Genomic DNA, 18,005 nt, shown 5'->3' with positions numbered 1-18,005 from the left:
ATTTATACCGGAGGAATCCGATGAGCTATGCAGCTCTCTTTTCACAGATGTCCAGTAAGGGGCGGGTAAAAAAAATGTTACAACAACAAACTATACAAACACGTGATGGCAGTATTTACAGCATTGGAACCTCCTTTTGGCGTCACCTGGTCCAACACCATGTGAGACTAGGCTCTAAGGAAAGCTGTCTCGGGTGTGGACCAATCAATTTCAAGGACAGTGCATACACATACATTATCAGAGTTGTGTTTTTAGTTTGCATTCCGACCGCAGGTATTGTGGTCAATGCAAACATGACTCCTTGTAAAAAAAAGGTGTCAGTTTTGTTGCCAGATAAAAGGGTAAAAGACCAATTATCACGTGATGGCAGTGTAAAGTACAAGGAAAGGTAAACAAATCACCCAAACACAAATAAAACTAAACCATCCCCATCATACCAGGCAACGCCCACTGAGCTACATAGATTTCTATTCTTTGGTTCTTTCGGTAAAGTCCCGTAGATAGAAAATAATAAAAAAATATATATCTACGTGACTTTACCGAAAGAACCAAAGAATATGAATTCCTGCAGTCACGAAAGTTTTAAATAAAAAAATCTTTCGAGATTTACTTCTTTTTTAGGTACAGTCACACAGGTATAAAATAAAATAAATTTAGTGATTTTTTTTTATTTTATACCTACGTGACTTTACGGAAAGAACCAAAGAGTATGCATGGATCCCTGCAGTCACGAAAACTTCAGATCTAGATTTACTTGTTTTTTTTTTACTTATTTTTCAGAAGCGACCTGGCCACAAATGATAGCTCAACAAAGTGTCTTATCGTGTCATCCTCATAACGCGGGGTCGATGTCCGTGACGTATGCTTTCTCTCACCTTTTGAGATGTTCAACGCCTCTCAATCTGCGTGCTCACCCGGCAAAGCCCTACCGAGTCTCATGACACATTGTCGATGAGGGTTCCTGCCAAGCTTTTGCAACATGTAGCGCAGATTGCTCTGTCTCGGTGCGGTATATTCCAAACGAGTGGCTTGCAGTGTCATCTTCCGCGATGCCGACAACAGCCTACTGTTGCGTCACGGGGTCTTCACTGTCTACCGACGCGCTTATTGTTTGAGTTGCTCACACCCGCAGCATTGATGAGGACCGCCGCTGGATTCGAACCGTTAAGGGGCCGTCCATAAATGACGTCACGCGATTTTGAACGATTTTTGACCCCCCCCCCATCGTCATTCGGCGTCAGAAAGTCAGACCCCCCCCCCTCGAATGACGTCACAAAGCTCTGCCCCCCCCCCCCCCCCCCAAAATAATAAAACATGCTTCAAATCGCTTTACACTATTGTCATTGTAGTGCGTATTTAATGTGCCACTGCACTCTGATGTTGTAGGAGAAAACATTTATTAAAAAGTCTAATTAAGTAGAACGTGTTGTCTACGTTTAAAGTTGCGCATTTTGATTTGACGTCACATTTCTCAAACCCCCACCCCCCCCCCTCGTCACACATCGTCACAAATGTCTGACCCCCCTCCCCCCCAGGTGCGTTATGTCATTTAGGGACGACCCCTAACCTCTGCAACGAGAAAAAAATTACCTGTGCCACGTCATCACCTATTGCGGCGAGTACTGCCCGAAGTACTCGCTCACATTGTCCCACGAATGCATTTCATTTAAATCTTCATCCCCTAATTCCCTTCCATTGGTATCCTTCATATTTCCAGCCGTGGCCCTCTTACGAAATGTCCCGCATGTGCCTCGTTGTTGTTGATTGAACTGGGGGAGCAATGGACGAGCAAAATGGAGAGTATCCTTTGGTTGAGTGTGTAACGCCTTTTGGCGTCCTCTGGTCGAGCACCAATTGGGTCGAGGCTCAAGGACAATGCATCATATTTTATCATAGTATGTTTTTTTTGTTTGCATTTTGACTGCAAGTATTGTAGTTAATGCGGACATGAATCATTGTAATAAGGTTTCAGTTTTGTTGCCATAAAAAAAGGGGAAAAACCCCTATTATTACGTGTAATAGAAATAAAACAAAACAATGCAGCGACTTACTCAGCCGTTCGTATATTGCGCTGCTCCAACCACTGCGCCACCACTTCCGTCATATTAAGAACACAACAGATTTTGCTCTTTACGCTTGTTTATTCGCCGTGTAGGCAGTGCGACATTGATCCGCTCGACACATTTACAAAGTGCAATCCAAACAGAACACCTCTGCGCTACGCGGCCGCACGTGATCGCTTAAAACCCTTACGTTGAAATGTTATTCCAGGATTGCCTCGTTTGTCAAAAATACATTCCAAAAGGAGGGGTCGTACTCAGAATGTTAAGCCAAATTTATGTTTAGAGTACCAAACTTTGTTATGAATTGTGGGAAAAAGAGGCAAAATGCACGCAGAAAACCCCATAGATAACATAACAATACTGAAACGACCTACAGAGGCAGTCTCAGAAACTTGATGGTACCATGGGAAACAGCTCACGCCCATCATCGCTGTGGTTCGAGTTGAAAATAAGAGATGGAGGAAACGCGTTCCTTTAAGAATCCACCACTCTAGTCACAGGACGCTTCTGGGACAATTGTCTCCACCCGTGGCACTGAATGGTGAACATGGTGATCCACTCTGGGCATTAGATTTTTTTTTACTGGCGGAGAGAGATTGCGAATGAATGTGAGGATATTGTAGGCGCAATGCCCTGGGTGCGAGCGGTAACTGGAGCCAGTTTGTTTCCAGCCTGGATTACAATCGTTATCAGGCGTTGCCAAAACACGGTTCCCAAGGACGCATGTGCATCCCGGGCTGTTCAAAGTGCCGCTCGAAAGAGATAACGGAATTTTATTTGAAGCAGGAAAAATCTTCCGAGGCCAGAGCAGCCAAGGGCACTTTTCTCCTGGACAACACAGCCAGACACAACTGCTCCAGAAGATAAGTTTTTTTTATTCAAAACTCCAGAGCCAACCAGCACGAGCAAACCAGTCCGTTGACCACGTGTCTTGTAGCTCTTGGTTGCATTCCATGTTTTGTACGTGGTTTGTCGGGTCAGGGAGTTTGGCAACTACTGGTTTAGATTCCTGGAGTCAGGAATCCGGAGCTTGGTTGACAGAACCTGGATTATAAGGGTTGGGAGCCCAAAATCCTTGTTTCTGAAGCCACAAATTTGGAGCATATTTTGAGCCTGGATTTGCAGAATACCGCACGTAAGACTGCACCATGCAAAACCAGAAAGATCTCAGCACTTATTAGAAATCAGTACACAACACTGACTTTAATTGTTTGGCCACAACTCTCCAAAAGTTATTTATTACTATATTAACCATCGCTACAGGCAGCAACATCGCGAATCATAAAACATCTGCCAAAGGGATGAAGCGCGTTTGTTTAAAAAAAAAATTGTCAAAATTAAGAGGGCAGGCTTGGCCGCTCCAATCCACGCGTGTTGCATGGTTTGGGCCTATGCCGTGCAGCGTTGGAGGCCCTGAAGAAGATGGTGTAGGGCCAGTTCCATTGTCCCTTTTTGTAAAGAGAGGGGGCGGCGGCGGATGAAACTTTGACGTGCTACCGATTGATATTTAGTTCTCGTCGCTTGACTCCTCGTCAGCTTCTCGTAGCCACTGTACAAACTTCTGGATCTGCACAGGAAAGGTTTACATTGCCATCAATTACAACGCAGGCCTCCATTATCTTACCGTTTCATCCTAAGCATCATCATCATCATCGCTTAAATCAGGGTTTCCCCAGACTCAATTCCTCATGATCCACAATGATAACTCTCTCAGCATTTCATCAACTGTCCCCATTTAAACACAAATTGTCATTACACGCAGCACATGCCTGATTATTGGTTAACACATACCGTGTGATGTAGACTACAGATTCAACCTCTGACTTAATCACAAAATTCTCAATCTTCATTCGAATCAGGTGTCTATGTCACTTGGGACTTTTTTTTAGCAGCTGAACCGGCCCTGATTTCATCAGTCTTCCCCATTCGAATCAAAGCAGCTTTGATTCGAATGGGGAAGACTGATGAAATGTGAAAGGCGTAACATTGTCGGTTACAAGGACTGGAGTTTGAAAGACATTGACAAAACTACCTATAGTTAATATTTTACTTGTATTATTAGTATCAGTTATGTTATGACGTAAATATATGCCCTTACAGAGCCCTCTTGGGTCACGACAAAGGCCTTTTTTTCCACCCACTCAGCATGAGATGCCATTTGCCTCATAAGCCCAAATTAAATGAAGGAACAAATGGATAGGCGAGCAGGTTGGCAGGCTGATGGGCAGGCAGGAGTTGGGGCTGGCATGGTCCATGGGCACCACACTCACCGAAGGCAAATGCCGCAACTGCCGGGCTTTCTCCGAGCAATCAGTCTGAGTGAACCACCTCATGATGGCTTCCTCCTCCAGCACCTCCTCTTCGTACATCGTCATCAGGATCTGTGAGCGAGGAGGTGGGCGGGAGGGAAGGGATGTTGTGGGTGCGAGAGTAAAGCGAGCTTAGGGGGTTCTAAAGACTGCCAAGGGCTGCGTTGTATCAACACGTAGCGTGCCGTAACCCGCGCTTGCAATGCGACTTCGCGTCTTCGCATTAAAGCCAGGCGAGAGCACGTTGAGAATAATGTCCTCTTTTTGCAAGCGACGCAGCGGTGTCATACTTCAATTACCCAGGGAAGCCTAAAAGAGCCTCAAGACGGTTATTTGGGAGAGTCCTGCATTGTTCGTATATTTGGCCAATTCCAAAAATCCCAATGTTTGAAATGTGCTTGGAAACAGGAGTACCAGGAAGGAGCACTCGGAGCTTTGTGCAGATAAGCCTCAAAAACGGATTTCTGAACCGTATTTTTCTTGACTGCCTCGCAGCCCAAGCCTACAACACCAGAACAGCCCCACAGAAGTCTCCAGTGTTAGCGCTATATGTATGGAGGTTGCACTTCTTGCTCACCGTAAGTAGCCAAACATGCTAATCTGAAGCACGGGTGAAGGACAACAAAAACTTAACACAAAAAGCAATTTTCAAGAAATTCGTTTTTAATCTAGATTTACAAGTGCATAGCTCCCAGTGGCCTCCTAATATGGGAAGAGTATTCCATAAGGACGCAGAAGCGCACCCGAAAGCGAGCGCGATGGCTAGCCAAAAGCCGTTGCTGCGTGGATGACCGGAGTCCGCGTGATGTTTTAGGTTCCTTGACGAGATCAGCAAGTTGTGCGGTTAATTTGTGGCAAGTATTTTGTGCGTAACGAGTGCGGCCTTGTAATGTATTCGCTCAGCAACCGGAAGGCAATGCAGCTCAGTGCGCCGACTTCCCCGCGCCCCAGCGCCACGGCGGGACGCTCTGCGGGCCGGCGCCTGCATCACGTCCCCGGGGCTCACCGTGGCGAGGGCGGCGTGCACCTGCGGGACAGCGAACGCCGCTTCCTCCAGCACGGCCAGCACATCCATGTGGTCGCTCAGACGCTTCACGTAGTTACGGAACAGCGGCGTCCACTGCACCAGCAGCTGGGGGACGGGTTGGAAGGCAGTGGCGGCAGCGGCGAACAGATTCGGAACACACGTTCGTATACACACTCAATACACACGTGAATATATATACGCACATGCAATATAACAAGCATACGTAGACGCATGGGTGTACGGCCACGAACACACACACACACCAAAGATCCCCTGTATAGCCTTTAACAGACTGTTGGGGCAAGTGCCGTTAGCAAGCATCTATGAAGGCCGGCTTGGCCCAGGGCCGGTTCAGTTAAGCGCCACTGGTGTTGGACTTGAGCGGGAATCGAACAAGGATCGTTGCGTTCATAGGGCAGCGTGCCAACTGCCCCACAACATACATGCACAAATATACATGCACGCAGTGCACAGGGTAAATTCACAAATGTCAAGGTGGCAACGTCAGGAGGGCGGCAGAGAACATACAGGCTTGAGGGCTTTCATGAACTCGGACGCTTGCACCATCTTGCTCGTGCGCCCCAGCACCACATCCACCGCTCCGCGGGTCAGCGCCTGCATCACGTCCCTGAGGCTCACATTGTACGCATACCTGAGAGTAAAGATGCGTGTGCAATAGGTCAGTTACATGTGTAGAGTCAACGATTCAGAGACAGAGTTTCTAGGAGGCACCTTCTTTATTAACAACTTTCACGGTCTTGTCCGCACACTCTCCACAGTAGCTTAGCCTAACCTGTACACAACACTAGCCCGTCTAACATTGACGGCGCTGACCGAGATAGCCTGGAATTCCCCTACCATCGTCTTGTTTCTCCAAGTCCTTACAATTACCTCGCTCCGTATTAACTTTAATCTATTTCACTCTCAATAGTGACATTTGTTGCTGGAGGCTTGCCGTTTTATTTGGGCCTTTTGTTCATCAACCGTGCTGGTTAAAAAAACATTTTTAAAAACACTGAATTGACTTTGGCAGGTTGTAGTACAAAAGAGAATGCATGAGAATTGTATTACGGCCGTGTGGCTTTGACGGTGCCTCTTCCACTGGGTCAACAGAGTGCTGCGTGCCGGACGTATACATTTTGCTGCATTGACCTCTTGCTTCCCCACGACGTAGCACAGCCCTGCAGCCGCGTGCATGGTCACCCATCTAAGCACTATCCGGGCTCAACTCTATATGGTCGCGTGGAATTTTCTCCGGGTCCTCCGGTTTTTTCCATCTACGTTTAGCATCACGCGTTTTAGAATATTTGGCTGCTCTAAATTTCCACGTGAAAAGCCGCTTCTTTGAGCTATCATTCGTGGGCAGATCGCTTCTGAAAAAAAGAGCTGTATAGCTCAGTGGGCCTTACCTGGTAAAATAAAAACAAAATAGATATAACGATGCTATTAGCTTCTGAGACGTGGCGATATTGGGGTGTGGCGTGGGGGCGGTTCCCGGCGACTGACACACGATTAACGAGACTCACTTAGACGAATTGATTTCCAGTACGAGGTTGTCGCATGACACATTCTCCTCGGCCCCGCGCTGCAGGCTGTCAAGAACCTCGTTGTAGAACACTGCAAACACAGCAGATCACAACGCTGCTCACTCACTGCATTGGTTTAATGGTATAGCGGTGTTGGCTTTTTTCATTTGAATAAACGACGTTCTGTTTGTGCTATTTATGTTAATGATAGTGATGTCGTTTATCAATGCAAGCCCCATCGAGTCTCAAAACTATGTATCGTGTGTGTGCGGCATATGTGTGCATGTTAACATGTCTTTGTGCTTGTGTGAGAGTGCATGGGGGTATGTGTGGGAATGTGTGCACACGCACGCATCTGGGGAGTGGTAGTGCAGTGGTTTGTGCACTGCGCTAGGAACCCAGCGACCTGAAGTCGATTCCAGCTCACATCTAACAATAACGGTAATGAATATCTGAACTGGTCCTCGGACTCTCCTAGGTCGACTCAACCTTAAATGAGTACCTAGTGTGGTTTGTAAACATCAGCATTGGGGAGACAAAGGCAGCCGGGCATGGTGCTGGACACCCAACACCTCGTGTGCCGGCGTGGCCTTAACAGATGCTCGCTAACAGCACATGCGCCCCAACATTCTGTTGAGACTATATGGGGGATTGTTGTCTTTGTTTACTGTGCATATACGCGAGTGTGTGCGAACTTGGGTTAATGTGTTTGTTGAACACGTATGTACGGTGTGTGTGAGCACGTATTTGAGAGGCCACGTGCGAGCACGCTCGCGCGTGGGAGTGTGTGGGCGTGTCTGCGAGATCGTGCGCGAAGTTACTCTTCGTGTCGTCTGGCGGTGGAGACATTTTCCCATCACACACGTCACTGCCAGACTCATCCTCACTCTCCTCCTCACTCTCCTCCTCCGGCACCTCCTCCAGGGACAGGCCTGAATGAGCGCGCACACACACGCACAGTAAGAAACACACACGAGCATCCACTTGATTATAACCAATTTTTACTGCGGGTGTTATGACCAGAATGATATACGCCGTCTGCTTCACAAGGGATGTTAATATCATTCGCAAGAGCATCACCATCCAAATTTGAAAATTACCCGCAAATCTTTTCACTTTGGATTATGCATGGCAATCATCACCTAATAGCAGACTAATACCCCAGAGGTGACCATTGCAAATGAGGCGCTGAACCGAGCCGTGCGAGCCGAGCGAAGCGCCAGTCCCACTTTAACGTCGAGTGAACAACTCCCGACGGATGTCACGGACCCCAAACGTCGTCTGCGAGCGCGTCCGCATCATCTTCCTTGGCTTCGCCCCGGCTAATCAGGTTCCAGACATAGCCTTTGCCCTCCGACCCCACCTCCGCTGGATTGTAGCCTGGGTGGGGTGAGGGCAGGAGAGGAGGACAGAGCAGGCGAGAAGACAAGATTCACGGAGTGCTGTCACACAGGACACGCTGAAATATTTATCTGCGACTTCACGGTTACCGAATCGTACCTGGATATTGTCAAGGGGCGCCGAAGCAGTCAGTACCGCAGTGTTGAGGATGCCGTGCTATGAACACTGCGATTGCCGGCAACGGCTAACATCATTGACGAGTGATATCTGAACCAGTAATGGGTACTCCCTTGACCAACCTGCCACTGGCCAGTGTGGTGAAGTCTGATCAAATAACTCCCGTGACCGACGCTGCGTGGGGATGCATTGGTCGGATTCACACACGTCACACTGAGAGCTATGTTCATCACGTGTGTGTACTCGCACACGTGTTTAGTAACACACAACGGCGGTCACAGTGTGCGTGGGGAAAGTGCTATACCCCTAACTGTGTGGGCCAGATATCACTTGAAGGGATCCGAGAGGGAGCTCTGCGATATCCGCTTCTTTGAGCCGCTCCCCAAGACGAACAGATGCACTGCTCTGCGAGGGATCCAAATTAATTATTCGTCTGATGGACAAGACACCATCAGTCCAACCGAAATAAAGAATTGTTAAAAAACACATGTCAAGTTTGCGTTTAATCTTACATTATATTGAGCAACGAATGTCACGTTGTATTCACACGAGCGTGCCACATCGTAGAGCCGCACACATCGCTGACCAACACCGTGTAATGTCACGTGTATGTCACGGTGACCTTTGTCCTTGGATGGTGCCTTGACCTGGTCAGACGATTCCTCCTCGCTGAACTCGTCGTAGTCATCGTCGTCGTCGGCATCGCGTGGGACATGCAAGGAGATGGCCGTCCCCTCGGGCAGGGAGACATCAGGGCCCACCACCGTCTACGTGGACCGGCAGACAAACGATAGAGATCACCCCTTACCACTCGGTTCCTCCGAGTGTTCGCATGCCCCCCCCCCACACCCCCCCGGTTGCTGCTTCTCACCCCATAGGAGATGACGCAGCGTGGAAGCACGCGCACGTTGTGCCGGATGGAGGCGCCGCTACACACGAGGGAGCCGCACACCACGACTCCGTCGGCGATCGTCACGTCGTCCCACAAGACCGCGTCTTCCAGGCGCACGTTGCTCCCTGGCACAGAGACAGAGGTTACCCCGCAGTTAGCTGCGTAAGGTCCTGTCGCGGTTGCGCTGCACAGGACTTCGATTCCCAAAGAAGCTCCCAGCACGTGGGGCGAAACGTCCGGGACGTCGTGCTGGACAACGCAAGGCATGACCCGAAAACGCGTCGGAAAGCTATGCAGGCTGATACTGCTGGCGCAAGTACTGCACACACGCACACACACAAGCGCACACACAGACACGGGTAAACAAACGAGACACAATCACGCCAGCTGTTGGAAGTACACACGTACGGGCCACGAGCGCATTTCACACGGGCACAAACACACGCACAGGGCGACATACTGACCTGAGGGAACGGGCACGTGTGCACGTGGACAGGCATACGTGTAAAACACGCAGCAGAGGTGTGTACATGTGGACATGGACATATACGCATGGCTATGGGTGTACAGGCACATGGGACACACACGGACACATTGCCACACACACACACGTGCAAATAAACAGGCAAGACACGGGCACTTGCACAGGCACACACAAAAAAACCCTCCTGGATATGCGCCATCGGGGCAAGGACGGCAGATGAAGACTATGATCCCGTTCCTGTAGTCAGAACACCTGAACTTGTCGTCACAGTGACGTTAACTAGAAACGCGAGAAGACGATAGCACGTCGTTACCGATGCTGCATCTGCGGCCGATGACGGTGCGTGTGATGTGGCAGCCGGCGCCGATCGTCGTGTCCTGTCCCATCACCGAGTCGCCCTCCACGAGGCTGCCGGGCCCCAGCGACACGCCGGGCGCACGGTACACGTTGTGGCGCGCCAGTGCGTAGCCGTCCCTATGCGGGGCGGCCGGAAGAAAAAAAATCAACGTCAACGATGATAGCGATTCACAGCGTAGGGCATTTAAGTATGAGCTGGGGGGATTTTTTCCTTAATGAAGGCCGAACATCACAAATTGTGTTAATGCTAACATGCTCCAATGTAGGTATGTTGAAATATTTTGCACCGTATGTAGCCAACTGCATCAACTGGAGGTGTTGGGGGAAGGACAACAAACTTAACACAAAAACAGTTCTAAAGAAATTAGTTTTTAATACAAATTTGAAAGTGCATGGCTCCAGTGGCTTCCTAATATCGGAAGAGCGTTCCAGACGGTCGCAGAAGCACATCTGAAAGCATCGCGACGCAGGGAACGTCTTTGTTCGATGGCCAGCCAAAAGCCACTGCGAGGATGACTGGAGTTTGCGTGATGGTTTACGCTCCTTGACGAGATCAGCAAGGATGAAAGCATTTAAGAAATGGCGATGGCACTCATCCCTGTCGGTGGGCCCGGGACTCGCACACGTTGTGGAAATCCCATGTTCTCATTACGGGGGGGGGCGACACCTACCCGCATCCCGCCGACGGCACCATCACTTCGGGCGTGAAGGGGCAGGGCCAGCGGCGCACGATGTCGCAGCTCACGGCATGGTAGGCGTAGAGGCTGGACGCACGCGCCGCGTATGAGTCGCGCAGGCACACCATGTGGATCTGGTTCCCGAGAATCTGACACGGGCGCAAGACGAGGTGTCATGTAAAGCGGTCAAGGGATGCCCCGGCACTGCATCAAAAACGAATAATTATTTACCACCGGATACCACCCAGGACGATGATCCGCAATGTCACCACATCTCTGTTTCGGGCGTCAAGGTGAACGATGTCGGCGAGCAGCTATTAAGGCCTGCACGGGGGAGCTTCGGCGGGTGTGGTTGACACCGTGTAGCCTATGCATGCAACGACGCATCGATTGGTATCGACTGTTAGGCTCACGATACAAGCATTGAACCGTGTGTGTGAGGATGAGCTATTTACAATTCGAATCTGCTGTAATTGGTTTGCACAACTGAGACGCTTAGTTTATCGCAATAGAAAAAAAAACAACCGCCTGTTGAATCAAATCGCGATCCAAAATTATGACAATTTGTCAAACCACGGGTGGAGCCCAACGGTTACATTTCTAATGTAAACCGAGTTCAATTCATCTCTCCACTGTCGGTGTTTTCTGACCACACCACCACTGCGAGGGACGTTACAAGTTCTGTTGACCGCACGTCAGTCACCAAGCGCCAATGGTGGTGCGGGCGGATAGGAGTCCTGCACCGGTTACTGGAATTTTAGCTCGGCAAAAAAAAAATTGCCAAGCTGTTTCATTCAAGCGATTTAATTCCAACCATGCAGCTCTGATGGACTGCAAGCGCAAGTTATTTTGGGCCAACCTTAGCTCGTTGGGCCAAAGCACCGCTCCGCATCGCGTCGGACAAAGCCAGGGAACACACACCTCTTCGTTGACAAGGATCCCGCGGACGAAATCATCCCTCGTCTGGTAGTCGAAATTATCTGTGAAGAGCTCGGCCACCTGTCGGGCAGGGGGAGAGCAGGCAGAAATAAACCGACAATGGGAGTTCGTGTCGATAGGCGTCAACGGTTTGACCAGTGACTTACAGCACTTCTAAGAATAATAATTACAATATAATCCACGCTACGAGACTTTCAAATGATAAATAACTGTCAATAAAACAATAAATCTGGATGGTTAAATGAAAAAATAAACGGCGTGTTGAATTAAATTTGTTTGTGTTTTTATCGAAGGCTTTGCGCTTCTTTGCCAGGTGTCAGGGGTCGGGAAGTTGAGGGATGGTGGGGGGGGGGGTATCTGGGTTGCGGTGGTCACCTGCGGTGAGCAGATGCTGATGTGGCAGTCGAGGAGATCGTGCCTGACCTCTACCTCGCCGCTACCGCCCTGGAAGATATGCTGCTCCAGCAGACACAAGGGAAGGCAAGGGAAGAACACATTCTTCATTCACTCTCCAAGAGACCGACTCCGAGGCTCGTGGGGGAACCAAACGGGAATGGACGCCACGCAGCGAGCCAATGCCAAGCTCTGCGGTCCTCTATATATCAAGATGGTATAAGCTAAGTAATGAGTGTCTACGTAATTATAATGATTTGGACCATGACGACACCGCCCAATGATGATAATTTTCAAATTTTATATAGCGTCATCATGCTAATAGCATCCCACAACGCTGTACATTAATTACATGAGGACCAAACCCACTACCAGGCAAATGAAAACCCTACTACCAAGCAAAATCGAAAATGAATAAACAAATGAAGAAATGGCACCAAAACAATAAGCACAAAGACAATGATGATCATTGTCCGCTCACCAGCGGCAGGCGGATTTTCCCCGGCGCGGCACGCTGGTAGTGCAGCACGCGCCCCGTGCACGCGTCCGCCGCCACCACGACATCGTCGTGGCGAGTGCGGGCGCGGTGGCCCGGTCGACACTCGCGGAACACCATGGTCATCACCGACACGTTCCGCTCTCGCTCGCGCCGCTGCCTGCCAATCAACGCCACACCAGCAACGTCATTGTCATCCTTCGGTGTGTCACGACACGTCGGAATCGTCGAATCGTACGCTCAAAATACACGCATGGATACACATTATTTATAGTCCTGCGTAAGTATATATGCGCATCGTGTACCCACCACAACCAAAGCCAAATAGTAAAGTTTGTCACGTAAACGTGTCAATTAGTTCCTACTTTGGCACACCGGTGTGTTGGAGAGTGAACCCACAACATTTACAATTTACTAAAAAGTCCTTTATTATTAATAATATTGGTCGCGAAAGCCTATGTGTTAAACTGTAACATTAAACGCTGGAGTCACCACTGTAACTCTGGGATCAAAGCTGAAGTATCTCCCCCGCTCAAAAGACTGCCGTTGTTCGTCCCCAAGCCTGCGTGAACAACTCCATATTCCAATGGCAGGGGTCGGCCTGTCCACAGTGTTGCAGGCATGTATGTGAGGGCGAATGGTGGCGGCGGTAGGGGGAGCGGTAAGTGGGGGAGGATGGCGCACTTGTGCTGCTGCAGGGCGCTCTTGAGGCTCGCGTTGCACACGAGGTCGGCGTGCACCAGCAGGAAGTCGGAGCGCACCAGCGTCTTGGCGTCCACGTCGCGCAGCACGTCGCCCAGCGAGCGGAACGTCTCCGAGCTCAGCACGCGCACCACGTTGCGCGACCCCGGCGCACTCCACCGCGAATTGCTGTGCCCGCCACGTGCACGGCAACATGCGGTGGCACGCAGACATGGGTACACGCACGCGGGAATGCGCAGGTAAGGACGGGGATGCACGTGGGTGCCCAGGGACAAAAAGGGACAGACGAACACACACACGGATGCAAGGGTATGGACGGTGATTCAGAGGCAAATAAGGATACCCAGGGATCCAGGGATGCATGAGGACACCCACAAATACACGGGTATGGACATGGATGCATTGGATACACGGGAATGCCCAGGGACAAACAGAGGCACCCAATAACACACGATGAACGCACAGGGAATGTGTAATCATATTGGGGAAAAGAATAGTAGGCATTCATTTGATGATACAGCTCATAGAATAAAATGGTGAGGCGGCGAGCCTGACGACATGAACCTGATGTACGCTCTGACTTCCTCCGCTTTCCAGCAGCAGAAGACGAACGTCTGCTGGACACCGGCGGCCGTGAGCATCTCCAGAGCATAGTCGATCATGGGCACGTTCACCAGAGGTAAGAGTGCCTGCACGCAATGCCAGACAGACAATTATTGAAAGCAGGCGTGGGGAACCTATCCCTTAATGAAGGCCAAATCGAACATTCAAGTAACTTTGGTTAAGCCATGCATAAATACAAACACCTGAGTCAACTGTCATTGCAAGAGACCCTTGGCCATGGCAAGTGACTGAGCGCAGTGTTGTTTCCAGGTCAAAAATATCCCCTCCTCGTGCCCGTCTAGTACGGCTAAGATGCTTGCTGTCGTGGATAGATATAGTTTGTGGGTGGTTGTTAAGTTGATGGCCTCATGTGGCCATGGGTCACAATAAATGATTTTGCAGGATGCAGTTTGCCAACCTCTGATTGAACACCAGGCAAGGCCTGGATCGTAACAATGTACTGCACACAGATGAACGACACGATCTACAAAATAAGTGAGAACAATGTAAATAAAAACTATTTAAAACATTTAAGTGAGGTGCTAGGAGGTATAACTCAAAGTTCCACAGATAGGTTCAACAATCCATTGCTGTACTGCCACCGTTTGGGACACCCTTGCAGCCAAAACATATGCATCGAGGCAAATCTTGGGTTACAAGAGTTTGCTTATAGGTTAATTATACTAAGCATGGGCATGTCATTCATGTCACGAAGCACAAACACAACAAGGCAAGATGACTGTACGCTTACAGAAAAGTGCACTGCCAATACAAGGACTCCTCGACTAACAAACACTCGACTTACGAACTTTCAGAGATACAAACCTATCCGTATGTCCATTTGCCTGTTCAGACTGAGAGTCGTAAGTTAAACTGCCACGCAATAGATGGCAAACACCGGCTTGTTTTGAGTCTCAGGACCCAAACACTGAAAGGTTTACGAAGATGCCGGCAGCTGTTCACAATGATATTGCCCGTTACAAGTTGATTTATGAAGAGCAACTTGCAGACATCTCTTAGCAAGTGTTTCAAGAGAGAAGAGAGGAAACACGAGCACTGAAGGGAATTAGCATCTACATATGCAGAACATAAAGAACAAGTTTGGCATCTACATATGCAGAACATGAAGAACCAGTAGCAACATCTGCAGAACATGAAGAACCAGTAGCATCTGTAGAACATGAAGAACCCGTGGCATCTCCATCTACAGGAGACTATACAACTTTTAAAGCCATCCCCCGTGTTTAATGTACATGCCGTACAACATATTTTGAATCGACGGGAGTAAAGTTGGACTTACGAACAAATAGACGTACAAACAGACCTGGAAACTAACTCTTTCGTAAGTTGACGAGTCCCTATAGCCGAGTGCACATGCCCTGGTGATTACTGCTATGGGAAATGGGGGTAGGAAATTACGCAAGCACTATTCATCCAGGCCTGATTCTGCTTTAGCTTCTGAGATAAGAGACTGCAGTAATTCCAGGTGGATTTGGTCACAGGCACTTTTAGACAGTGTACCCTTAACCTAATATATTGTACGTTCAATTGTTTCGCTAATTTATCTCAGTTAATTTAATAGCGTGGATCAGTCGTGGAAATTCCACATTCTCGTAGTGGGGGGGGGGGGGGGTTCATTCGGGGGCAGTGTCAACTCTGCTGATGTTCATCAGAGTCCGTGGTGGACATTCCCCATTATTATGACGGAACCGAGTCATCTCACTTAAAGGACAGCAACGCTTTGAACTCGGAATTATAAAATTTAACAAAAACCTGTTATGTCCATACTGTACGTGTACCATGTGCAGTGTAGCAACTCCCCGTTGTAGTATTGTACTCCTGTGATCCTAGCGTCTATGCTCCCCGCCTTCAGCGACCGGAGTGGTGAAGTATGGTCAAATAACCCCCGACGATCCGCGACGCGTGGGGGAGGAACCGCGTCCATCGGTGAATTGACAAATGGGCTGTGCAGCACAGGGACAATTGTTGTGGATAGACTGCATTGTTTTTATTGTTGTCAGATGTGGAAATAAGAAACTGCGGCGACATAAAATGTGTACAGTACTTTAAAATGTGTCCTTTAAAATGTTCCACTGCGATACGAACGCACGTCACGCTCAAAGAAAACGCGCTCCGTTGTTCATTGCAGAATGGCAACATAAATCGACGTCGAATGGAATCATTCGGCGCTTATGCGGCCAGCGTTCTTAAACAAATAACTGGTACGTTAAAATAAACCCCTACATAAATGTAACATTTACCCCAAAAAAACCACACACGTGTCTCAAACCAATCAAACGCTGCGAACACAATTCGTACACCGCATCGGCAGCATCGACAAACGCGACGCCCGCTTATTGGACGAGCGACACCAACGTGACCGGCGCTCGCCAATCGCACCGCACAACAGCCGGGGCCCCGACCAATCGTATGGAGCGACTCGCCTAAGCGCGCGAGCAAATCCAATCCGTCTCCCCCACCACCAACTCACTGCGGCCTTCCCAACAAACCCCCTCACGTCCCCACCACCAACTCACTGCGGCCTTCCCAACAAACCCCCTCACGTCCCCACTCCCTCAGCACCACCATCACCACTACCATCACCACCACCATCATCATCACCACCACTACCATCACCACCACCATCATCATCATCACCACCACCACCATCCGCCGCCGCCGTTCTCTCACCCTGGGCGCGTCTCTCGTCACGGGCCCGAAGCGCTGGTCGAAGCTGTCCGCCAGCAGCACCGCTTGCAGGACGTCCTCCTGCCGCAGCTCCTCGCGGCCGGGCCTCCCGCCGCTCTGCTTGCCCGACTTGCCCGCCATTTGTTGTGGTGCTTGTGGGGGGAGGGGGGGTCCCCTCACCGCCCCCGATTTGATTTTCGTAGACTGCTTAGGCAGCCGCGGGCCCACCGGAGCCGTCGCGCCGATTGGTCGGGTGCCCGCGGCGAGCGGCAGCAGCAGCCAATCGTGCGAGCCCGATGCGCGGTATGGTTTCTAAACGTGTTGTGTGTTCGGAGACGTGGGTGGTGGATGGAGAGTGGTGGAGGGTGGTGGTGGTGGGTGGTAGGTGGTGAAGGGTGGTGGTAGGTGGTGGATGGAGAGTGGTGGAGGGTGGTGAGTGGTGGTAGGTGGTGGTGGGTGGTAGGTGGTAGGTGGTGGAGCGTGGTGGTGGGTGGTAGGTGGTGGAGGGTGGTGGTAGGTGGTGGATGGAGAGTGGTGGAGGGTGGTGAGTGGTGGTAGGTGGTGGTGGGTGGTAGGTGGTGGAGGGTGGTGGTGGGTGGTAGGTGGTGGAGGGTGCTGGTAGGTGGTGGGTGGAGAGTGGTGGAGGGTGGTGGTGGTGGGTAGTAGTAGGTGATGGAGGGTGGTGGTGGTAGGTGGTGGAGGGTGGTGGTGGTAGGTAGGTGGTGGGTGGAGAGTGGTGGTGGTGGAGGGTGGTGGTGGTAGGTGGTGGGTGGAGAGTGGTGGAGGGTGGTGGTGGTAGGTGATGGTGGTGGAGGGGGGTGGTGGTAGGTGGTGGAGGGGGGTGGTGGTAGGTGGTGGAGGGTGGTGATAGGTGGTGATGGTAGGTGGTGGGTGATGGTGGTGGTAGGTGGTGGTAGGTGGTAGGTGGTGGTGGTAGGTGGTGGTGGTAGGTGGTGGTGGTAGGTGGTGGTGGTAGGTGGTGGTGGTAGGTGGTGGTGGTAGGTGGTGGTGGTAGGTGGTGGTGGTAGGTGGTGGTGGCTACGAACCCGGCGACCCGAGTTCGATTCCCGCTCGCGGCCAACAATGCCCACTAACGATTATCTGAACTGGTCCTGGGCCTCCCCTAGATCGACTCGACCTCAAATAAGTTACCTGGTGCTGTGCGTAAAAAAAACACATCGCCAACCGGGGAGACAAAGGCGGCCGGGCGTGGTCCTGGACACCCCACCCCCTCGTGTGCCGTGCCGGCCTTCATAGGTTGCTCGCTCACAGCACTTGCCCCTACAGTCTATCAAGGCTACATGGGGGATCTTTGTGTTGTGTTAGGTGGT

General features: G+C 50.4%; 1 protein-coding gene across 1 annotated transcript; it reads right to left on the bottom strand.

The window, feature by feature from the left end:
• Positions 1-2,121: 2,121 nt before the first annotated feature.
• EIF2B5 (eukaryotic translation initiation factor 2B subunit epsilon) lies at positions 2,122-16,863 on the bottom strand. The gene is made up of 17 exons (XM_032945481.2): positions 16,678-16,863; positions 13,948-14,072; positions 13,366-13,551; positions 12,667-12,841; positions 12,168-12,248; positions 11,775-11,852; positions 10,848-11,002; positions 10,133-10,293; positions 9,315-9,460; positions 9,066-9,210; positions 8,195-8,305; positions 7,747-7,857; positions 6,926-7,016; positions 5,928-6,051; positions 5,379-5,504; positions 4,334-4,444; positions 2,122-3,630 (listed from the first exon to the last, which is right to left on the bottom strand). Exons 1-17 carry the CDS (start codon positions 16,813-16,815, stop codon positions 3,571-3,573), a joined length of 2,124 nt encoding a protein of 707 aa, XP_032801372.2. The 5' UTR covers positions 16,816-16,863; the 3' UTR covers positions 2,122-3,570.
• Positions 16,864-18,005: the final 1,142 nt, after the last annotated feature.

The sequence above is a fragment of the Petromyzon marinus genome, chromosome 28, assembly GCF_048934315.1.
Source record: "Petromyzon marinus isolate PM22_M1 ecotype Great Lakes invasive population chromosome 28, UKy_Petmar_22M1.pri1.0, whole genome shotgun sequence".
In the NCBI taxonomy this organism is placed as follows: Eukaryota; Metazoa; Chordata; class Hyperoartia; order Petromyzontiformes; family Petromyzontidae; genus Petromyzon; species Petromyzon marinus.
Note: the sequence above shows the minus strand (reverse complement) of the source record. Positions and strands in the feature narration are given on the sequence as shown.

Excerpts from the sequence above, each read along its gene's own strand:
- EIF2B5 (XM_032945481.2), bottom strand. The coding sequence starts at position 16,815 with ATGGCGGGCAAGTCGGGCAAGCAGAGCGGCGGGAGGCCCGGCCGCGAG. Across the intron at positions 12,249-12,666 it reads GGAAAATCCGCCTGCCGCTG|CATATCTTCCAGGGCGGTAG; the intron begins GTGAGCGGACAA and ends CTGCTGGAGCAG. Across the intron at positions 4,445-5,378 it reads TGCACGCCGCCCTCGCCACG|ATCCTGATGACGATGTACGA; the intron begins GTGAGCCCCGGG and ends CCTCGCTCACAG.